Genomic DNA, 24,823 nt, shown 5'->3' with positions numbered 1-24,823 from the left:
CCACTCCCCTCTATAACAGAAAAGTATGGCGCTGTGGGAGAATTTATCAAAGGCCGGAGACACAATTTTCAAATTTTAACGTTGCTCTCTGCACTTTTTAAAAAAATGAGTGGGACTTAGCGGATGGGCCGGGCCACTGTCGGTGTGAAAAATTTACATTTATGAAGCAGAAATCTGACGGGAAGAAATCCGTAGCAGACCCTCGGATTTCTGCTGCTGTTTGCACCACCATGGGATCTGCCCATTCAATGGGACTAACCTGTGTGGGGTCACCGGCCGCGTTTTTCCACGCATCCGTTTTTTTTCCTGCAATGTAGAATTCGATTCTCTGCATATGAAAAGTGTCATATACACTTATGCAAGGATGCCCAACCTGCGGCCCTCCAGCTGTTGCAAAACTACAAGCTATCAGCCTACAGCAGGGCATGGTGGGGGTTGTAGTTTTACAACAGCTGGAGGGCCGCAGCTTGAGCATCCCTGCACTAATGGTACATTTTCACTGATTGAAAACAATGAGGAGCGTAACGCAAGGTGGTTTCTTTCCAACATCGGTACAAAAAAAAGGGGGATGCTCGCCTGGCGATATTTTCACACATTTCATGTCTAATTCTTGCTTTTTGTACGCCCATGGACTTTTACCCTATTGAATCCACATTAAGGAGCGCCAAGAAACTGTGGCGGGTGAGCTCCACATCCTGCCCCATGGCTGCAGCCAACAGAAATCCACCGTAGCATACCGTACCTCCCAACCGTCTGTCCTGGAGCTGGAAGGACAGACATTGATTTCGGTGGTTGTCCACCATGGCTGAGCAATGTTCAGCTCCCTGCTCCACCAATCCCTGGCCGCTGCGATTCGGTGACGTCATAGCAGAGCTGAATAACAGAGCGAATGGGCCGGGGGAATGATGATCTTGAGGTCAGCACAGGAAAGAGAGGGATGTGCTCCACTAAGAGGGCAATTAGGGGACTTGGCGTGTATAGGCAGAGTTAGGGGCATGGCTTAAAGGGGATGTCTCAATTCGGCAAATGGCATTTATCATGTACAGAAAGTTAATACAAGGCATTTACTAATGTATTGTGATTCTCCATGTCGTCTCCTTTGCTGGCTGGATTCATTTTTGCATCACATTATACACTGCTCGTTTCCATGGTTACAACCGCCCTGTAATTCAGCAGAAGTGGCGGTCGTGCTGCTTGCACACAATAGGAAAAAGAACTGGCCTCTCTGGTGCCCAAGACCATGGGCGTGTGCATGGGCACGCATACGCAGCAGCTCCCATCCCAGCCGCTTCATATCGATGGCCGTAACACCTGAATAAGAGCAGTGTATAATGTGCCAGCAACATGGAGAATCCCAATACATTAGTAAGGGGCTTGTATTAAAGGGGTTTTCCCAACTGATACAATGGGAGAGGAGGATATCACTAGGATTTACCCCCATTGTCTGATAGCTGCAGGTCCTACCGCCGGGACCCGCACCTACACTGAGAACGGAGGTCCAAAAGTTGTGGAGGGCACGCTGGACGGCCCCATACAAATGAATAGGAGCGATGGCAGCGCATGCGCGGTGAGCTCCCATTCAGTACTATGGGGAGAGCACTTGGTGGTGGCCGGACCCGGTGAAACCTGGGGTCCCCTGGCAACCACCTTCCCCGCTCCATTCTTGGTGTAGGTCCCAGTGGTGGGACCACCTATCAGACAATATTGGGGGGCATATCCTAGCGATATGCTCCCATTGTCTCAGATGGGAAAAGCCCTTTAACTTTGTCTAGGTGATAACTGCCTGAAGTGTAAAAAAATAAAATAAAAACGTAACGCGGTGCACGCAGCGTCCTACTGATAATGCCCCTCCTTGGCCTTTTTGTATGTGTGCACTGTTTGGCGACACATGGCCGCTGTGTACCACGACTAGTCTACGGGTATAACTAGGCCAAAGACTTCTGTCTATTCACTGTGTGCCCCCCATTAATCAGGAGCCTAAAGAGAAGCCCCTACTACTCCTGTGGTGTATGATGGGAGTTGTAGTCTTATAACCATTGGGGAAATAACCTATAATCCCAAAACCAGCCTGAGCCCCTCAGCAGGAGGGCAGAGCACGGCCCACAGCGCACTGTACTCACGGCATTGCTCTCCCACCACACAAGTAAAACTTCTCTTATTCTGACACTGGCGCCCTGTGCGCCTCTAAAGCCTTCCGCCCGGGAATGTGCCGCGCTGTAAGGTTCCGCCACAGTTCATCACTATAATTATTCCGTCTAAATCATAAAATTCGGTGTGTCTCGTGTCATTGAGCGCTCGTGTCATCCCGCCGCTAGACTAGTCCGACTCTCATTAAAATACAAACACTCGACATTTGCAGTTTTCGAGACGTTGAAGCCCCGGCGGCCATGTTTGTTATTGGAGGAACACGTCACTTCCGGCTCGGCGTTCCCCTGGTAACGGAGCAGCAGCGGCAGAGAACGGACTGGGCAGAAGACGGGGGTCTATACAGTGAGTAGACAGAGCTATATAGGGTGGGATAGCCTTCTCCTCGCCCCAGGAGCTGGCACTCTATGTCTGGGTGGTCCATATATAATAGACTGGTACTGCCCCGTCCAAAATAAGAGCCACAAGTCCCAGAAGGTGGATCCAGGGTACTATTGTACATATACGTCCTGACTCGCCAATTAGAGGGCACCTGCCAACTCTGTTCTGTACCCTTCCCTTGTTATTCCTACAGGAAATTCATAAATTAGTTGCCAACTGGATGATACCAAAAGGGTGTGTCCTTGTGGAGCCTGACACCACTGATTGGTCAATGTCACAATGTGCAGGACACCCCCCAAACTGGTAACACCCAGCCGCCATTTACCGGAGGAGTAACAGAGGAACGGCACTCTATAGAGTTCTCCCCAGAATTGGGGGACACAGGACGGGGTGACGTCCTCCCTGAGGGGATTGAATCAGGAAAGCTGGGTGGCTCGTGGTAGTGCATGTGTTACGAGCGCCCTCACACCCCCAGTATTACCGGTTCACATGTTGCCGCGCAGAAAATCATTAGGACGTGTTCAACTGTAAAACCTGCATCACAGGATAAGGCCTCATGCACACGACAGTTTTTTTTTGCGGTCCGCAAATTGGGGATCCGTTGTCCGTTGCCATTTTTGTTTCCGTTGTGTTTCTGTGTGTCTTCCGTTTTTTTTTTTTTGGGCGGACCACCCAAAAAAAAAAAGGAAGGTAAAAAAGGTGTAATTTTAATATCCCCACCCAGGATACTGGTATATATGCTGGTCACCAGGCAACTGATTCTAAAAAAAAAAAAAAGGACGGGGATGACAGACGGTTGTGCATCCGCATTTTTGGCGGTCCCATTGACTTGAATGGGTCCGCTAACCGTTTTTCGCGGACAAGAATAGGACAGGTTATATTTTTTTGACTGACAGGAACCACGGACGCGGATAACAAACGGTGGACTATCCGCATTTTCAACGGCTCCATAGTAATGAATGGGTCCGCATCAGATACGCTAAAATCGAAGGAACGGACGCGGAAACAAACAGTCGTGTGCATGAGGTCTAAGTGGCCGCGCGGCACAACCCGGCAGTGCATAATGCCGCCATATAGGCCCAGTCACAAAGAATAGGCCGAGCCGTGGATCCGTCCACAGGTGCGCTCCCCCGAATAATCCGTCTTGTCGTGATGTTGAAATTCGTACTGTGCGGCGCAGAGTCGCATTGAAAAACCGTAGGCGGCAGAATGCACAAGGCTTCCCGCAGATAGAGACCAAAACCCCTGTGTGATCATGGGGGTCATTTATCAAACTGGTGTAAAGTAGAACTGGTTTAGTTGCTCCCAGCAGCCAATCAGATTTGTCCTTTCATTTTCCAAAGGAGCCGTCACAAATAAAAGGTGGAATCTGATTGGTTCGTCCAATAATGAGATCTTATCCCCTCTTTACAGGATATACCTGTAGTGTCTGAGTGGCAGGGGTCCGACCACTGGGGCCCCCGCCAATCACGAGGACGGGGGTCCGCGCTCCCCGTGTGAATTGCCCACCACTCCATGGGAGTACAAGCGCTCGGCAATCTCCGGCGCTGCCATAGAGCTGAATGGAGTGACTGCGCACGTGTGTGACCACCGCGCCATGCACGCTGGGGAGCGCGGGCCCCCGATCTCGTGATACCCCAATGGGAAATTAGAACATAGCCCAGACCGGATGATTTCAGCAGGACCCTCGGACCTGTGTGTATGAGACGTCCTGACTCCTCCCGGATCTCAGATGTCGGTAGAAGGAAGAATCCGACTTTTTTATTTCAACGTGCCCAATCCTTTCTTCTCAAGGGAGATAAGCAGCCGCCAGAAATATCCGGCAACCGATTATCCCCCGCAGCCCTTTGAGAACGTCCGCATGGGGGTGGGAGAAATGGCAGTCGGCCTACTGCTATCTAAGGTGTATGGGCGGCTTACGGCCAGTCCAGGGCGGTATTGATAATGCTGAGGCTAAGTGTTGTGGTCATTGTGCAAGGAGGAGAGGAGCTGAGCAATCACCTACTCTGTATGTTATTTATATAGAGGTGTTACCTGTCATAGTAATCCTGCCTTGTGATGATCATGAGCTGACTGCTGGGCAGCAATCTCTACAGAACAGAAAGTGGCAGCCGAATGTGAGCAAAAACTTCAGGATGAAAGAAATAAATAGATGATGACATGAAAAATTAAAAAAGAAACCCCCCCCCAAATTCTAAAAATATATGTTTGTCATAAAAATGTCATTAAAAAGGGGTATTCTAGTTATTTTACTTATCCAGGATAGGGGATAACAATTAGATTGGTGGGGGGGGGGGGGGGCCTACTGCTGGGACCACCACCGATCACGAGAATGGGGGCCCCTGTACTCAATGGAGCGGAGAGGTGGGCATGTGCACAGCCGCTCTATGGCATTGTTGGAGATGGCCGAGTACCGCTGCCATAGGAATGAAGGTAACAGCAGGGCACATGCCCGACCGGCCACCCCGCGGAGTGGTCAGTGGTGGTCTCAGCAGTAGGACACCCACCAATCTAATTGCTATCCCCTATGATGGCTAACCTCCGGCAAAACTACAACTCCCAAGATGTACGCTTGCTTGGCTGTTTTCAGAACTCGATAGAAATGAATGGAGCATGCTGGGAGTCGTAGTTTCACCACAGCTGGAGTGCCGGAGGTTAGCCATCACTGCCCTATCCTGTGCATACCCCTATCATTGAAACACTAGGTCGTTTTCTGACTTCCCAAGCTTCCGTTCTAGCTGCCCCCCTTTAAGGACCCCCCGTGCTGAGTGGGGATTGCTCTCTGGATCGCGCTTTGGTTCTGAAGTAATGCCTGGTTGTATTCCTACCAATTTTATCTTGACAAGCTATATACTCCAGTTGCATCCAGAGCTGCATTCCCAAATCTGCTGCATGGTAGCTCTCATATAAGCTGCATCCCGCACGGCGCCCCCTAGCAGAGCGTGCCCTGTATGTTCTTGTCCTGCAGCTTTGAATGTGACTGGAGCAGGAGACCTCACGTTTCTAATCTATATCCTGTCGTTTTTTTTTTGCACTGCGTCTAGGTTCTGCAGGATGTCGGGCTTGTACGGCAGCACCTCATCGCTTACGAGCAAACGGCGGCCATCCGACGAGCGATCAGAAAAGCCCCAGCCCAATGACGAGGAGTCTTTTTACGCCTCGTGCAGAGCCGCTTACCTGACCGTCTTCAAGAGCAGCCTGGACAGCATCACAGAGCGGCAGCAGCTTTGTCTCGGTATTAACCCTTTGTATCAGTTCCATGATCCAGCGGCATTCATACCTGCTGGATTTAGCCGTGTCCAAAATCACGGGGGGAAAACCGCGACATAAAGAAACCGTAACCCGAGAAGTGAAATCACAGGCAGCAGCTATATTGACCGTCTCAGCTGAGAAACTGCAACCACCAATCAGAGCGCAGCTTTTATGTCATAAACTGCTCTAGGAAAATGAAAGCTGTGCTGTGATTGGTTGCCGTTGCTCTTTATTTTTTTATTAATTTTTTATTATTTTTTTTGACTGACTTGAGAAGCGAGCACCAAATGACAAGCTGCAATGAGGTTTATTAACCTCTTAAAGGGGTTGCCCGAGATCTAAAAAAAATTTAGGGGTGGTCAGGTATGGACTGGAAAAAAAATAAAAAATTAATCAAAGCCTCAGGGTCAAATGCGTGTACAGTGGGTGGCACGTCACACTTCCAGTATGGCGGGGACTGGAAGCAGCGGTAACCTGATGATTTTAAGTTAGTTTTTGGTGGTTAAACGATGATAACAGTTTTTTTTTTTTTGTGATAGGGCTTTATTTTTTAGCATTTTTGCACACAGAGGAGAATTTATTAACTGCTTTTTACCACTTTTTTGCCGCATAAAAGGTGCAAATTTTGGTGTACACTATATTTGGGGAATAATTAGCAACTTCTCCCTTGCAGGTTTAGTAGAGTGGGTGAGGTTAAGGGCTCATTCACACGACCTTTGTTTTGGTCTGCATCCGTGTGCGGACCCATTCACTTCAATAGGGCCGCAAAAGATGCGGACAGCACTCGGTGTGCTGTCCGCATCCGTTGCTCCGTTCCGTGGCCCCGCAAAAAATCCTGTCATGTCCTATTCTTGTCTGTATTGCGGACAAGAATAGGCATTTCTATAATGGGCCTCCTGGTCCGTTCCGCAAATTGCCGAAGGCTCACGGGCAGCATCCGTGTTTTGCGTATCCGCAATTTGCGGACCGCAAAAAACACGGCACGGTCGTGTGAATGAGCCCTAACTAGGAGGGGACGTAGTCTCCATCGATCAGTTTAATTCCGCCGTAGGAAAGGCTAGTCTTAAAGGGGTTGTCTGGGCACTGAAGAAAAATTGGGGATGGCAGGGCACGGTCTGTGATACGATAAGTTACAGAGTTTCTTATGTTCGCCTGTACTAACGCTGCATGAAATAAGAAACTCTTAGGGCTCGTTCACATGAATCCCGTGCCCGTGCTGTGGACCGCAAACTGCGGTCCGCAATGCACGGGCACCGACCGTGGCCCAGCCGCATGAGAATCGTGGCCCCATTCACTTGAACGGGTCCGGGATCCTTCCGTTCCGCATAAAGATAGAGCATGTTCTATCTTTTTGCGGTGCGGAGGAACGGAACCCCAGAAAGTACTCCGTAGTGCTTCCATAGTGTTCCGTTCCATGCTTCCGTTCCGCATCTCCGGATTTGCGGACCCATTGAAGTGAATGGGTCCGCATCTGTGATGCGGAATGCACACGGAACAGTGCTCGTGTATTGCGGATCCGCAAATGCGGTCTGCAATACGGCAACGGGCAGCACACTTTCGTGTGAACGAGCCCTTAAAAAAAGTTACTCGTTAAAGATTTTGGGCCACGCCCCTACCAATAAGGCCTCATTCACACGACCGTGTGCCAGCTGTGTCGGATTCGCTACAGCGGTCTCCGTTCCGCACTGCACCATATCTTCTGGATTGCAGACGCATTCAAGTGAATCCGTGATACGGAGCGCACATGGCTGGTTTTGTGCGCCGCAATACAGGCACGGACCTGCTTCGGCTGAGTGTATGAGGCTCACCAAACCCACTCCCAATTTTTGGACAGCATGTTGTAAAAAAAATACAGACATTTATTTTGTGCAACTTGTGGCGTTTTGCAAATTCTTTTTTCTTTTTGCAGAGATTGCAACTTTTTGAGAATTTTTATTTTGTGGGGGAGTGGGATTGTGACTTTTTACGCTGAAAGCCTGACACCATACTGTTGATAAATTACCCCCAATGGGTCTGCTATGCCACAAGAGCCTCGAACACGTTGGCGGGGTGAGATTAGTTTTTGTTTTTGTTACTTATTTTTTTTGGAGTGGGGATTATGACTTTTTACCCTGAAAACCTGACACCAAAATGTTGATAAATTACCCCCATTGGATCTGCTAAGCCACAAGGGCTTCATGCACGTTGGTCGGGTGTGATTATTTTTTATTTTTATTTTTTATTTATTATTTATCATTCTTATTATAATTATTTTATTTATTTCATCCTATTTTAATGTAATTTTTTTGTGCTTTATTCTTTAAGTGCAAAAAAAATAAAAATAAAAGCTACGCAGCCGCCAGGAGATTAACTAAATGTAAATTAGTAAATTAGTCTTTGTAAAAAAAAAAAAAAATGCATTTATTTATTTGGGGGCCCTGCGTTTTTTTGCCAATTTTAAATACCTCCATGCTCCGCATTTGTTCTATCATTGAATTCAATGGTAAAAAAAAAAAAGCATATCAGAGAAAAGAATGTGTGTCAGAATTTCCATACAGCGCGGTCATCACGGTTTCCCGTAGGAGCGGCGCTGGGAACAGTTTGTGGCGCTTTGTCGTTTTTTACGCTGGCGGCGGCGCGGCGGGGGTTAAACTCTGCCGTTCTGCTGTGTTGATAGAGAGATAAATCCTGATGACACGCTGGATTTTTTCAGTCGTGATATCCTAATTACGCCACGGCTAGTTTAACAGGCGGTCACATTCAGCAGATGTGCTTAGCCTAATGAAGGCTTTCAACATTATGGCAAAAGATTTTTTTTTTCGCGGGCGGCTAATGGCAGGTTTCTCATAATCCAGCTTCAAAAATAGTAGCGCCGAGAACAAATGTTATCTCCTTTCGGCTTGTTATGTCTTTCATCTCCTTCCACCAGCCACTTAAGCAATTGACCAATTATTATTATACGAGCAGCGGTGTCAAGGTCGCAGAGAACAGGCCGTCAGAATACCAAATATTTCCCGTCATTACAATGATGATTAAACCCTTTGCGCAGCTCGCTACGTGCCAGGATCCAAAGCCTAAGGGGTTAACTGTCCCGGGATCAGGGAACATGTTCCCAGGAGATAAATGAGCAGGAATGAAAATAATTTTCCTGCCGTCTAATTCACAGGCTATAACGTTACAGCGCGGCGGTCACGTGACCGAATGCACTTGAAGGAGCCGTGACCTTAAGATGGGTTTTCACAAGTGCGAGAGCTGCACGCCACCGCCCGTGCCTGACAAGACCTCCTCGATGCTGTGGTGTTTGTTAGCAGCTAGGGGGCGCTGCTGCTGGCTTAGTAAAACATGGCCGATAATGTGTTCAGTAGGTCTCATAAGCATCTGATTAAGGTCTCATGCACACGACCGCGCCGTGGTTTGCGGTCCAGATGCTGTCTGTGCTCGTTCCGCAATTTACGTAACGGGTTGCTCATAATAGAAATGCCTATTGTCCACCAAACGGACAAGAATTGGACATGTTCTATATTTTTGCGGACCCACGGAACAGAGCAACGGATGTGGGCAGCACACGGTGTGCTGTCCTCATCTTTTGTGGCCCCATTGACGTGAATGGGTCCACATCCGGGCTGCGAAAAGTGTGGCTCGGATGCGGAACCAAACAACGTTCGTGTGCATGAGCGCTTATGCAGAGATGGTCACTGAGCCTGGGAGCAAATAAGTGGCCCGAGCACGTCTGATCAATGGGATTCAGCTCGGGGGGTTACCAGCGGGTGTACGGTGGCTTATTTTCAGGCAATGCTCCATGGGAAAAAATTATGCAAGTTAGCTCATGTCTCTTCCCTTTTAGAGGGAGTCTCTGGTTTGGCCGACATGCAGTTTGGTTTGTGTCTCTTGCACCAGGCAGATGACCTCTTTTTCTACCTCTTTGCAGTTCTCCAGCGGGCTGGGCGGAACCCGTCTAACAGATCCCTCAGCAGATACTGGACCGCAAAGACCAAGGAACTGAACTTTGATGATTTTTGTGCCATCGTGAAAAGAGAGAAACCCGCAGCAAGAGCCGACCTGCTGAAAGCATTCCGAAAACTAGACCCCGCTAACAAGGGATACCTCCTACATGATGAGTTCACCAAGATCTTCACCACAGTATGTGCACCAAATCCTTCCATCTCATAACTGTCTGTTTGGCCTCATGCACACGACCGTTCCGTTTTTTGCGGTCCGCAAACCGTGGATCCGCAAAAAACGGAAGCCGCCCGTGTGCCTTCCACAATTTGCGGAACGTAACTGGTGGCCCATTGTAGAAATGCCTATTCTTGTCCGAATAGAACATGTTACATTTTTTTAGCGGGGCCACGGAACGGAGCAACGGATGCGGACAGCACACGAAGTGCTGTCCGCATCTTTTGCGGCCCCATTGAAGTGAATGGCTCCACACCCGAGCCGCCAAAACGGCGGCTCAGATGTGGACCAAAACAACGGCCGTGTGCATGAGGCCTTTATCTGTCTTTCTATAGCTGGTTCCCCATAAACATGCATGTCTTCTCAATAAGGCTCCATTCACACATCCGCAATTCCATTCCGCATTTTGCAGAACGGAATTGCGGACCCATACATTTCTATGGGGCCGCACGGTCCGCAATTCCGATCCTGAAAAAAATAGAACATGTCCTATTCTTGTCCGCAATAGCGGACAAGAATAGGCATATTCTCTTAGTGCCGGCGATGTGCGGTCCATAAAATGCGGAACGCACATTGCCGCTGTACGTGTTTTGTGGATCCGCAAAACACACACGGATGTGTGAATGGACCCTAAGAATGGGGGAGTAAGCCTGGCTATACTCCCGACCTTCTTCACACACATACGTACTCTCGGCTCAGACGAGCATGCAATTATCCTAAAAGAGAAGTAGGCCACTGTCAGACACCTCTGACCCCTCAAGACACCACTGGCAGCAGTTTTTACCAAAATGGATTAGGCATGTTGAAATCTATCTGCCCGATCCTTCTCTTGACTTCTGTCCTTTGGAGAAAGTCTCCAGACACATTAGATGGTCGGCCAGTCTCGTAAGTTCAGCTGACATTAATATGTGCGGTCAGTTCGGCGTCCAGACATCACACCTGTATAGATGCTGACAGCTCCTCTCTATTAATAAATATGTTTTTTATTATATATTTCACTGTGTCCGTTATTGTTTCCAGAAAGGAGAGAAGATGTCTCCGGAGGAGGTGAGCGCCGTGCTGCGCCTGGCTGACGTGAACAATGGTGGCAGGTTGGATTATAATAAGGTAAAGCATAGAGACACAAGTTCTGTTCACAGCACAGCATGCCCTGACCACAGGCAGCATTACATAGCGACAGGCTTACTGGTTACATTGGTTTCAGAGAATAAGGGGGTCATTTATTAAACAGAAATACGCCTATATTAGCGTTAAAGCAATCTGCAACTTCTTCCCGCTCTCATCAGGTCTAAAAAAGTGGGTGGGGAAGGGGATGGGCTGGTTGGCCCGTCTCATTCATCATTTTCTACGCCTTTGTTTGGTGTAGAAAATAGTCTAAGGCCTCATGCAAATGGCCGTTGTGCGGCTGTTCCGTGCATTGGGGACCACAACTGTGGTCCCCAATGCACGGGCAACATCTGTGCAGTGGGCCAGACCTATTAAACTTGAATGGGTCTGTGGTCTGTCCGCACCGCAAAAAAATATGACATGTCATATTTTTTTGTGGTGCGGAACCACGGAAAGAAACACCACGGAAGCACTCCCTAGTGCTTCTGGTGTTCCGTTCCGTGACTCCGTTCCGCATCTCCGGAATTGCTAACCCATTCAAGTGAATGGGTCCGCATCCGTGATGAGGGGTGCCCAACAGCCGCGTGCATGAGTCCTAAATGTAAGACAGCTCGGAGGTGACGCTGGATCCGTCGCCAGTGCAGGGCTTTATTAAGACCAGCGTCTAAAATGCCGATCTTAATAAATGTGTCCACTGGGCGGCCCCCTTGGCTTTTGTGGCTCCAGCTAAGCTTGATTGACAGGTACACTGGGAGGATCTGAGAGGAACCGCCCAGGGGACAAGCCTTGTCCTAGGTTTGTGACGTCATGTCCATCGGTCACATTGTCTTTCTGCAGCTCAGTCTCATTCAAGTGAATGAGCTGCAATACCAAGCACAGCCGCTATACAATGTATGGCTTGATATACAATGAAGAGGCTGCAGAGAGCCTCTTTAAACAGCTGATTGTCCAGGGTGCTAGGAGTCAGACCCCCACCTATATAATATTGATTAAAAATCCAGAGGATAGGTCATTAGTATTTAACTCTTGGAATACCCCTTTAATAAATGTGCCTCATTTTCCATTAAACCATGCCTCCTTTTTAGGCATTTTTCAAATCTGTGCAGTGAGGCATAAAAATGATCTAAAGTACATAATAAATTTGGCAATTCTGCATTTTGCTTAGTAACTTTCCCCTTTTCTTTTCTCTGAAACACCCTTGCAGTGTAACCACGGATCCTGTTCTATTTCATGTTAATACTGACAGGAGTAGACAAAAAAATAATAAAAATGGTGGCGGGCATAATGCTTGTCACACAGCTTTACCAGAAACAGAAATGAAGGCACAGCAAACAGGAAGGCCTCATGCACGCGACCATATTTTGGTTCCACTTCCGATCCGCATTTTTTGTGGATCACACATGGACCCATTAAAATGTCATCTGTGTGCTGCCTGCATCCGTGTGGCCATTCCGCAAATGATGCCCTATTTTTGTCTGTTTTGCAGACAAGAATAGCCAGTTCTAGTGAAGGGAGTCAGAAAACTGTGGCTTGCACATGGACAGTATCCGTATTTTGCAGATCCGTGGTTTGCAGACCGCAGAACGGATACAGTTGTGAATGCAGTCTATTGTTCCCTGTTATCAGCCATGTCAGGCTGGGGCTGGTTGTAGTGCTCTTTAGTACAGGTCACTACATTCTATGCCCTGATTGGTATGAGCAGTGCCGCTATCTACTGTGATGCGCGTATTTCTATATTTTATAGCGACATTTACACCTTTTTTTGTGCAGTTCTGTAACACATTCATCAGCACCTGTGACCAATGTGCCAAGACGGCGGTTGAGAAGATGGATTCTAACAACCGGGCCAAGCGTCAGCAGTTTGGGAACCAAATTGAAACCTCTCCGGAACGTTCTGCGTCTCCTCGGAACTATAGGTTTAATGATGGCGACACAACTCCGCGGAAAGGTGAGTACAAGATTACATAAATACTTAAAGTGGATCTCTGAGGGTCCACTGTCCGGTCCATTATAGAAATCAGCAACAAGGACACATGCTCATACACAGCAGCCAGTTTGAAAAAGTAGAGCTGCAGTGTAAAGCATGGGAGGGTGAGATGCAGTAGCAGTCCCGACCTCCCCTGTTTTCAGAACCGTGTTTGTTGGTTGGGGTTTCACCATTATATCCACAATGTTTTATATCTTTACTCGGTTTATATTATTGCAGTGGAAAGTAAATCCCCGCGGCCGTCTTCAGCTCGAAACTACAAAGGGACAGCGACGACGGTGATTAATATGGCGCCTCTCAAGAATCCCAGACACATGGAACCCAGTGATCTGCAGGTAACCTACCTCCAAGAAGTTATTATGGATCAAGATTATAGTGCTGTCTGTGCGGCGAGCGCTACCCTTCGCTGCCTCCATCATTCCCATGTATGGCTGACTCATTCAGTGTTCTCTACCGATCTGTGGGGGTCCCCAGTGATCATGGGGGTCCTGTGGAGTAGGTGAAAAATGTTGTGTGTGGCGCCTTTGCTATATTCACATTCTATTCATGAAAAGTGGTGTAACCCCGTCTAAGGGGGTCATGCACACTTCCATATTACAGAGCTATATTTAGGCCTCATGCACACGACCATTGTTTTGGTCTGCAGTTTTTGCGGCTCGGATGCGGACCCATTCACTTCAATGGGGCCGCAAAAGATGCGGACAGCACTCCATGTGCCGTCCGCATCCGTTGCTCCGTTCCGTGGTCCGCAAAAAAAAATATAACATGTCCTATTCTTGTCCGTTTTGCGGACAAGAATAGGCAGTTATATCAATGGCTGTCCGTGTCAATGAAGGGCACAGGTCAGTTTTACTGCAAACAGAACAAATGGGAACAAATCCCGTAAAACGGTGGAGGAATTATTTTTATTTTTTTCCAATTCCACCCCATTTTTTATCCTGCTTCCCACTACAGTCGTGGCCAAAATTTTTGAGAATGACACAAATATTAGTTTTCACAAAGTTTCCTGCTAAACTGCTTTTAGGTCTTTGTTTCAGTTGTTTCTGTGATGTAGTGAAATATAATTACACGCACTTCATACGTTTCAAAGGCTTTTATCGACAATTACATGACATTTATGCAAAGAGTCAGTGTTTGCAGTGTTGGCCCTTCTTTTTCAGGACCTCTGCAATCCGACTGCGCATGCTCTCAATCAACTTCTGGGCCAATTCCTGACTGATAGCAACCCATTCTTTCATCATCACTTCTTGGAGTTTGTCAGAATTAGTGGGTTTTTGTTTATCCACCCGCCTCTTGAGGATTGACCACAAGTTCTCAATGGGGGTAAGATCTGGGGAGTTTCCAGGCCATGGACCCAAAATGTCAACGTTTTGGTCCCCGAGCCACATAGTTATCACTTTTGCCTTATGGCACGGTGCTCCATCGTGCTGGAAAATGCATTGTTCTTCACCAAACTGTTGTTGGATTGTTGGAAGAAGTTGCTGTTGGAGGGTGTTTTGGTACCATTCTTTATTCATAGCTGTGTTTTGGGGAAAAATTGTGAGTGAGCCCACTCCCTTGGATGAGAAGCAACCCCACACATGAATGGTCTCAGGATGCTTTACTGTTGGCATGACACAGGACTGATGGTAGCGCTCACCTTTTCTTCTCCGGAGCCTTTTTCCAGATGCCCCAAACAATCGGAAAGAGGCTTCATCAGAGAATATGACTTTGCCCCAGTCCTCAGCAGTCCATTCACCAGACTTTCTGCAGAAGATCAATCTGTCCCTGATGTTTTTTTTGGAGAGAAGTGGCTTCTTTGCTGCCCTTCTTGACACCAGGCCATCTTCCAAAAGTTTTCGCCTCACTGTGCGTGCAGATGCGCTCACACCTGCCTGCTGCCATTCCTGAGCAAGCTCTGCACTGGTGGCACTCCGATCCCGCAGCTGAATCCTCTTTAGGAGACGATCCTGGCACTTGCTGGACTTTCTTGGACGCCCTGAAGCCTTCTTAACAAGAATTGAACCTCTTTCCTTGAAGTTCTTGATGATCCTATAAATTGTTGATTGAGGTGCAATCTTAGTAGCCACAATATCCTTGCCTGTGAAGCCATTTTTATGCAGCGCAATGATGACTGCACGCGTTTCTTTGCAGGTCACCATGGTTAACAATGGAAGAACAATGATTTCAAGCATCACCCTCCTTTTAACAGGTCAAGTCTGCCATTTTAACCCAATCAGCCTGACATAATGATCTCCAGCCTTGTGCTCGTCAACATTCTCACCTGAGTTAACAAGACAATTACTGAAATTATCTCAGCAGGTCCTTTAATGACAGCAATGAAATGCAGTGGAAAGGTTTTTTTTGGGATTAAGTTCATTTTCATGGCAAAGAAGGACTATGCAATTCATCTGATCACTCTGCATAACATTCTGGAGTATATGCAAATTGCTATTATGAAAACTTAAGCTGCAACTTTTCCAATTTCCAATATTTATGTAATTCTCAAAACTTTTGGCCACGACTGTACATTGTATGCCATATTAAACGGTGGCATTCGAAAGTACAACTTGTCGTGCAAAAAATAAGTGGGAAAATAAAAAAGTTATGGCTCAAGGAAGATAGGGAAGAAAAATGAAAATGCAAAAACTAAAAAACCTCCGGTATCCTAAGGGTTAATTAAAAAACCCGCAGGCTATATATTTAAATGGTTTAATTTAAAACTCACGTTCTAGATTATTTTTTTTGTAGTGTCTCATTGTAAGTTGCCATCAGTGACCTAAGTGAGCAGAGAACAGAGCAGCTCCATCATCATCCTCATCACCTTGTGCAGTTCTTGCGTTGCTTCTACTGAGTAAATTGCCAATGATATAAACTGTATTTCATTTCGGGGGATTGCACTTCCATCCACCTATTAGTCACCCTCTGACTTACTCGCGTCCATACGCATCCTCGTGGTAACTCTGATAGGTCGGGGGCAATCACAGGGGGCCATGGGCCTATTTACTGTATATGACATGACCGTCTAGGTTGCTGCCTTTTCTATAAATCCCACAACAGGCTAATCTGTAAAACATGGAGAGCAATAAAGCTGCGCGCTGCACGTATATTAGACCCCGGGGCCAACGTTTGCGTTCCTAGAAGCCTTCTTCTATGGTTGACGTGATTGTATGTGTCCACCGTATATCGCAGATTTCCTTTGGCGCCGTCCGCAGTGAAAATTGTAAATTCACCCTTCGGAATGCAGCAGTTGAAATCCCTGGGAAATTCAAGGCATTTCCCCAACAAATTTCACACCATTTGTTGCAGATTTTTGGTGCTGCTCTGGAAAACCAGCAGCGAAACCAATCACTTGTTGTCGTACCCTTAAAGGGGTTTTGTCACTTCAGCAAGTGGCATTTATTATGTGGAGAAAGTTGATGCAAGCCGCTTACTAATGTATTGTTATTACCTATATTGCTTCCTTTTCTGGTTGGATTCATTTTCCCATCACATTATACACACTGCTTGTTTCCATGGTTACGGCCACCCTGCAATCTATCAGCATGGCTGTGCTTGCATGCATTCCTATAGTGTGCAAGCACGACCACCTCTGGTATAATGTGATGGAAAAATGAATCCAGCCAGCAAAGGAGGCAATATGGACAATCCCAATACATTAGTAAGTGCCTTGTATTAACTTTCTCTACATGATAAATACCACTTTCTGAAGTGACAAAACCCCTTTAAGCGAATCTCTTCCACACGCTGCATTGACAGTCCTCAGTGGAAAGTGACCTGCGGTGTGGATTTTAAATCCTTAGCATTAGGCGTCATGCACACGGCCGTTGGGCGGTTGTGGTCGTATTGTGGCCCGCAAATGGTGGGTCAGCAATCCACGGCTGCCGGCCGTGTGCACTCCGCATCATAGATGCGGAACCATTCGCTTGAATGGGTCTGCAATTCCGAAGATGCGGAACGAAGTCACGGAACGGAACACCGGATGCACTACGGAGTGCTTCCGTGGTGTTTCTTTCCGTTGTTTCAGCACCGCAAATAAATATGACATGTCATATTTTTTTGCGGTGCGGACAGACCACAGACCCCTTTAAGTTGAATGGGTCCGGCCCGCTGCACGAATGTTGCCCGTGCATTTGCGGTCCCCAATGCACGGAACGACCGCACAACGGCCGTGTGCATGAGGCCTTACACCGTGGATTTCATCCTTTTAAATGCATAGGGTGAAATCCGCAGCAAATAGGTTGCAAATCCACAACAGATCCGCTGCGGCAAACCGTGCAGTGGCTACTCCACCCCGGGTGGCTGCCCCCTAGAGGTGTGTTCACATACACAGCAGAAATGCTGCAGAGGGGCTGGATTAGCTGGAGGAAATTCCTCAGCGGAGCACATTCATAGCAAAGAGAATGAGATCTTTTACACATTGCAGAAAATAAGTCAGTGCGGAAACTGACCCGCGGCACGGAGTGTAGATCCGCAGCATGTCAGTCCTTTCCATGCAGCGAGATGAAATCCGCAATGAATCCACGCGCAATATTTTATTGGGTCATTCAGGGGGTGTTGGATTTCTTTGTTTCCTAGGAGATAAGCAGTCACAGATTGCCCTGCAGCCGCTTATCGCAACCACTGTTGTGATATTTTATCCGTGGTGACTTTGGTACCATTCCTTACTCACGTGGCGTCATTATGAGCGACGCGTCGTCATGCCGGGTTCAAACTGAATTTTTGACCATAAACCTATTCCTGCTCGTCACACGTAGATTTGATTTTCTAATTTATTAAGACGGGGTGAGTGCCTTTGAATAAATTTGGCGCGGTTCACTCCATCTCTGTCCTTTACTTTGACATTCTTAGTAAATCTGCGTCATTAATCACACATTGCTAGGATTTTCCGCCCCTATCTGATTGGCGCTCAGCCGCTGTTTTCCCACCATTTGCAATAATGATGCGGCTTTGCTCCGCACGGTCTTCCTAATGGCCGAGGATGCAATGTCCGAATAAAGCCGAGCTTGGTTTGCATTTTTATTTCTAGGGTGGTCTATATGCCCACCTGGTGTGCACCAGTGACTCTTGTTACATAAGCCTGGCTGCGTGGCAAGCGGCCGTCCCCTCAGCAGAATGGGACGGGTTAAGTGACACGAGGCCAGTTGAGGTACGAGGCACCCTGATAACCACCTACCCCCCCCCCCCCCCCAATGTCCATTGATTTTCATTTAGGAGGCCACTTTTCGTCGCCTTGATAAATGACCGGCGCGGCCTCTCCTGTGGGGGACGCGTCAAATTCCCTTCCCAGAGTCAATATTTGCGGAGTGTTATTATTGATCAGCGCTTCGCTGCCGTCCTTTACTTCTTTCGGACTTTACTAGGGTCTCCGTTTTATTTTATTTTTTCTTTCTCTTCAACCTGAAATAATAGCTGCAGATATCAAAGCCATAAAGGGCAAATTGCCTGGACCCCGCTTTACGGGGCCCCGGGGAGGCGTATGAGGCACATAAAATGATTGTGGAACGCAGGCCGAAAATGCGGCAGTCACAGCTCTCCCGGGGCGTGTACTCATTTCCAATAACAACTCCTGCTATTGTTTTCTGCCCCGACCACCTGTAAATTGTGTGCCGCCTGACACTTACATTTTCTGCATTACAGGTCAATGGGCGGCAAGCTGAGCAATGGGTCCAGGTAGACGCCGCTCACAGAAAGTAACGGGCTCCCGCTAAGCTCCATATTTCTGCCGCTACCGACGCAGTGCGAACTGTTCATAGTGCGCCATTTATTTCTTATAAGAATAAATTAGATTGATATATAGAAGACGGGCAGTATGATCATCGGGTGTAGGATCCATTCTTGCCTCCCTCAGCTCATCAGAGGGGGTCGCTAGGTCCCCCCGCCTCACAATTACCGGTTATCACCCTGGGGCTGCTTACCTTCATCAGGAGCAGTTGTATGGCGGTCATTGATATTGAAAAGAGCTGGTTTAAAGGGATAGCCCCATCTTATAAAACAGGGATGCTCAACCTGCGGCCCTCCAGCTGTTGCAAAACTACAACTCCCAGCATGCCCTAATAGCTGTAGGTCGTCCAGGCATGCTGGGAGTTGTAGTTTTGAAACAGCTGGAGGGCCGCAGGTTGAGCATCCCTGTTATAAAATGATGGCTCGGATATGAGATAATTTTATGACTGGTGGTGGGCTGATTTCTGGGACCCTCACATTCCTGAGAATGAAGGGGCTGCGGTTCGGATATAGTGCTGCATCCCTTCTACTGATTTTGTCTGCACTCGGGCACTGCAGCTAAACGGGGCAATGCTGCAGTTTCCTGCACACAGGGGCAGATCTGGTGTGTCTGGGGGTGTCCCCCGTTGTACCGCTAAGCTCCGCCCTGTTGCACCTCTAAGCTCTACCCTGGTAGCCCCGCTAAGTCCTGCCCCACTCTTAGCTTAGTGTTGCAGCCGGGGGACTTCTGCTGCTGCTGCTGGGAAGGTTCTCCCCCTCTGGCCCTTGTGCAGACGGTGCATCCACCCCTTTAGTAACTTTTTTTACGCCAACTGCTTGTAGTCCCAAGAATTTGCTTGATCTGTATGTTGGTAAAGTCTGCCCCTGCCTGAACGGTGAGATGGAGGGGAATGCCCCTGTGCAGGGAAAACTTAGAGGGGATGCAGCACTACACCAGTCCTGCAGCCCCTTCATAATCAGGAGCGGTGGAGGTCCTAGAATTCACACCCCACAGTCATAAAGTGATGACATATCATAGCGATATGTCATCAGTTGATAAGATAAAAATACTGCTTTAAGTATTAAAAAGAGTTTTCCCATTAACAGCATTTATTACTTATCCACAGGGTATGATCACTGGGGGTCCGACAGCCTCAACCCCAACAGATCACAAGTGTAGGGGTGCCCCAGTCCGCTGTGTAATGTGCAGGTGTGACCGCTGCTCCATTCATTGACAGTAGTCAGCAGTCCCATAGCAGTGAATTGAGCAGTGGTCACACAGACTTTGGGACCCCTAAACTGGTAATGGGTGGGGTTCCAGTGGTCAGAACCCCTTCCCGATCATACCCTGTGGGTAGGCGATAAATATTTGGTAACATGGTGGTGTGACCAAGTGTGATACCACTTACAGCTGAGGGTTCGCTACAGTTGTTTCCAGTCTAGACAATCCTATCTTCATCACTAAGCTCTCTCCTGCCCTGATTGATACAATGTATCAGTGCAGTTACAAGGTATCGGTCTAGATTCCAGGCTCACAGCGGATTGTCTAGACTGGTGGTCGCCTGCTGGGTCTTGTAGTGCACACAAGGCGACGCGCTGCCTCCTGCAGGAGAGGATTACAGTTTCTTCATTCTTATGATTTCCTTTACATTTTACATGACCTGTACGTTATAACAGTTTGTTCTCGTCATCTTCAGGACTGGCCCTGCACTCGGTCCAAGGGATGCTTTTTCCTGGAAGAGAACGGTATAACGAGCCATCACTACAAGCTGCAGCTGACCCTGAAATCTACGGTGTATCTGACAATCAAGCCACTGAACCTGAGCAGAGCTGAAGGTACGTGCCACTGTGTGCAGCAGCTTATGACTGTGGATGTGCTGCCCTCTAGTGTCGGTCTCGGGAGCTGAACGCTGCTGCTACAGGGAGCCGGCGGCACGGTACATTCTTCACTGTAGTTTCCCGTAGGAAGAGTAAATGTTAGGATTGAGGGAGCGTTGTAAGGCTGGGGGCGCACAGCCGCGTTTCTGATGTAGTTTCTTGAGCCAGAAGTGAATCTGGCAGGAAGTAAGTGTAAAAGCCCTTCCTTTATATTTCCTATTTCTTATGAATCTACATCAAAAGCAGCACCACAAACTGCATGTGTGATTCCAGCCCTAAGAGGAGACGTGTACGTAGCAGGACTATAATGGGGCATAGAGGGGCTTCAGTGATCTAGTTTACTATGTCTAGAGATGTTTGGGTGTGACAGCAGCAGTTTAAGCAGGCCACCACTCCCTATCTCTGCTTGCTTGCCAATATAAAACACCAATCTTGCCATCCGTCATTATTTTCTCTAGATCACTGATAAGGAGTTTTACTGTGTATTTGCAGGGCTTGTCCAGTGTAATCAGTGCAAAAGTTCTGCAATTTTGTAATCTACATTGCCTTTTCATTCCTCGCCTAGTTCATGGTCTCTGCATGCTGTCGGTGAATGGAAACCTTCTTGTTGACAGGCTGAAAACACCTCCTGAGCCCCCTCTGCTCACACAGCTGATGGGTTGTAATTAATCTTGATCGCTGTTACCTACGCTTCTACAGTCTTAGGACCCATCTGCTCTGTGAGCTGGACTTAGGGCTCATGCACATGACCGGATGTATTTTTCAGTCCGGAAAAAATACGGATGACGTCTGTGTGCATGAGCCCTAAGTGTGAGCAGAACGTGTTTTCAGGCTCTTAAAGGGAACCTGTCACCTCTACTATGCTCCCCTTACTGAGCGTTTCTTGTGTTACCCTAAACCCTTGTGTTACCCTAAACATATAAATGACACTTTTAATTTAATTTGCAGACGAATTCAATAAGTATTATGCATTTTTGTCCTTCCCTCCTTTTATGCAAATTAACATAAAAGAGTCATATCTTACTTGTGTGACTCATCTTAGGTTAATTTGCATATGTATCAAATCGTTATTTTTTACACAATAAAAGCACACAGAGCTATGGGGACTGGGTATTGCGGATGTGCTAGCGGCGATCTAGCAGCCCATGTCCTCAGCTCTATATACAAAATCCTGGTGACAGGTTCCCTTTAAAGGGGTTGTCCGGGTTCAGAGCTTAACCTGGACATACCCATAATTTCACCCCGGCAGCCCCCCTGACTTGAGCATCGGAGCAGTTCATGCTCCGATGCTCTCCTTTGCCCTGCGCTACATTGAGCAGGGCACAGGCTGTTTTGTTTACAATCACACACTGCTGGGCGGAAGCTTCCGCCCGGCAGTGTGTTCAGTGACGTCACCGGCTCTAATGGGCGGGCTTTAACGCTGCCCTAGCGGTTTTACTCGCATCTTTCACCTATCTGATAAATGTATGGTCTGTGAGGGTCTGAGCACTGGGACCCCCAGCGATCCTGAGAATGCAAGTCCCTCGCCTGAACAGAGCGAAGGCGCTATGTCCATCCACTGTTCCACTCACTTCTGTGGGACTAATGTAGACAGCGCTCTGTCAGCCTCATAGAAGTGAATGGAGCTGTGGACCCACATGGACACCTCTGCTCCATTCAGAGGGCCAATTTTGAGACCCCTGTTCTAGGAGTCCCAGTGGTCGAACCTCCAGGATAATGTAAATTAGGACATTTCTATTCTATTCACTGGCAGGAAGCTGAGATCTCGAAAATGAAAAGGAGCTGAAACAGAATTTATGATTAAAGTGAAATGTATTCATGTTTTATTTCCTGCATGTTGTAGTTTTCTTTAAGGGATTCTCCTTTTCTGCAGGGAAACCTTCCCCCTGGATGTCAGTAGACACAGCTCTGTACGCCCTGAAGGAAAGCGACGGACGAGGAGAACCGCAGCTCGTCGCCTTTACAGAACTACGCAACAAAGAGGTAAGATTTCCTGCGCACACACTATTTTTGTGCTCTTTTTTTTTTTTTTTTTTACGGCTTCTAAAAGATGCCAGGAATTTCACATATTTTTACAAGCATTTATGGGACCATTTTTTTTATTTATTTACTCCTACAACTTTTCATGCATTTTTTTTTAAATCCTACAGAGAAGCCGATGTGAAGATGCATTTAAAAAAAAAAAGCCACACCAGAAGCATCTTGTGTTAAAAAAAAGGCCACTAAGGGTGGGTTCACACTAGCGTTTGGGATTCCGTTATGGCTTTCCATTATAACATGGTTATAACGGAAAATAACGGAATGCCCAGACAGACAGAATTTTGCTTTCTGTCCTAATAGAAGTCTGTGGAAGAGCATAGCGGAATCCCTAACGCTAGTGTGAACCCACCCTTACCCAAAAAATGCCCCAGAAGTGAAGAGCGATTCAAAAAATGCAGTTTTATATGCCCCTTTGAAAAAAAAAAGCTAGAAAAATGCTGCAAAAAAGAGGTCAGAAAACTGATGTACAAAAGTCACATATTTTGGCACAAGTTTTGTAGCAATCACCACCCCCACTAATTACCATACTAAACCAAGCTGATTTTTATACCACTTTTGAAAAGTGGTCTAAAAATTGGCGTAGTTTGGCGTATAGTAATTTGTTTCTAGACAGTTATCATTATGACTTTTTGGAATTTCTGATAAATTTGGCGCACTCAAAGTGAAATCAAATGAAAACTAACTTCAAAAAGTCACATCCTGATACGTTCTCCCCTGTGTTTGGAGGCACCCTTAGGCCATGGCCGCAATACAGTTTGGAAAGAAGTATTTGCTGTGGAATCTGAGGCGGACTCTTGGCTTTCTGCCCCGGTTGCGCAGATTGCACTGCAGCAGATCCGCAGTTTTAATGTGGATACCGCAACCAGAATTGACATGCAAATATTTTCTACATGGATTTCAAATATCTTTCAAACTAATAGGAGAGTTCATCCGACTGGCGGCTAGACTAGGACTAGGTTTAACCCCTAAGGCCAGGTTCAGACATGGCAGAATTGCTGCAGACTTTTGGTGTGGGTATCACACCACATGTCTACCGCAATTTACAGCTGAAAACGCAGAGATAGGAGCATGCTCATTATGCTTTGGATTTTCGCAAGAGATTACACAGCCCAGCGAGATGGAAAAATTCAGGTATCACTTGATCTCACCTCTCCCTGTGTCACTGGCACCAGTATGGTCATCAGGCTGGATATGAGATCACGCATTCAGGCTTACATACGTTCTCTGCTCACAGTCATACGTCTGGAAGGGCGAACTGGCAGCCGGCTCCTACACACTGATCCCGTTCACTACAGGCTGCCGACTGAGAAAGAACAAGAAGCAAGTCACCAAAGAGGCCCGGCTGGTGTACAGAGACGTCAGCGAGGATTTACAGCTGACAGCCGAGTTTAGGTAAGTCCGAGCGTCCAGGTGGCGAATTACTAGAGCCGCACTAATGTTCCGTAAAAAAAAAAAGGAATTATAATAAAGTGATCTGCCGGACCTGGATTTTATCCCGCTCTTCTCATCCCTTTATTTTTTACATTTCATGGCATAGGGGACAGCGCCATGAGTGATGTCAGCCATGCACTAAAGCCCTGGTGTCTCAGTGTTTTCATTTTAAGAAACATGATGGGGGTTGTGTATTAAGAGGGCGATTTGCCTTGCGTGCATCTACTTTTTTTTAAGCAAGGTCCATCTGCGATCTGATATTGATGACCTGTCCTAGGAATAGGCCATCAGCATAAAAGTCTTGTAGAATCCCTATAAGGTAATCCAGCGACACGTTGCGGATTTGTAGTATGGGTTCAAATCCGCATGCCCGTTATCTTATGGATATTTTGCACATATATATATTTTTTTAATGGAGTCTAACATCCCCTGTTAAAATCTGCAACCAAAAAGTGTGTTACAGATTTACTTACAGATTTCATCCTTTACAAATCCGTGACGTGTGAACTTACCTTCAGGCCGCTCCCATCTGCATTATGGTTTAGAGACTCCATTGTATTTTCCATCAGCCTGCAAAGCTATTCTTCCAGTCCGAAAGAAGATGAACCCCACTATAGAACCGCGCTAGACGCCATTGTGGTCCGTTGGGTACAGGTGGTATCCATAGTCACCGATCTGATGCTGCATCATGGCTTCCATTGAAGCCACAACACATATGTGAATATTGGGGCAATGCAGCTTACGTGTACAGCTCTGGCGCTGTGT

At 47.3% G+C, this 24,823-nt stretch overlaps 1 protein-coding gene across 1 annotated transcript in view; it reads left to right on the top strand.

The window, feature by feature from the left end:
* The first annotated feature begins 2,405 nt into the window (after positions 1–2,405).
* Positions 2,406–24,823, top strand: part of EFCAB7 (EF-hand calcium binding domain 7) — a 34,142-nt gene continuing 11,724 nt past the window's right edge. Inside the window, exons 1-9 of the mRNA XM_040406720.1 lie at positions 2,406–2,490; positions 5,571–5,761; positions 9,686–9,897; positions 10,954–11,040; positions 12,811–12,988; positions 13,247–13,362; positions 20,407–20,545; positions 22,461–22,570; positions 23,862–24,019. Of these exons, the coding sequence (XP_040262654.1) occupies positions 5,581–5,761; positions 9,686–9,897; positions 10,954–11,040; positions 12,811–12,988; positions 13,247–13,362; positions 20,407–20,545; positions 22,461–22,570; positions 23,862–24,019 (1,181 nt within the window). The 5' untranslated portion in view covers positions 2,406–2,490; positions 5,571–5,580. The remainder of the gene's footprint in view (positions 2,491–5,570; positions 5,762–9,685; positions 9,898–10,953; positions 11,041–12,810; positions 12,989–13,246; positions 13,363–20,406; positions 20,546–22,460; positions 22,571–23,861; positions 24,020–24,823) is intronic.

Source organism: Bufo bufo, chromosome 9 (assembly GCF_905171765.1).
Source record: "Bufo bufo chromosome 9, aBufBuf1.1, whole genome shotgun sequence".
NCBI lineage: Eukaryota > Metazoa > Chordata > Amphibia > Anura > Bufonidae > Bufo > Bufo bufo.
This window is presented reverse-complemented; position numbering and strand designations above follow the sequence as displayed.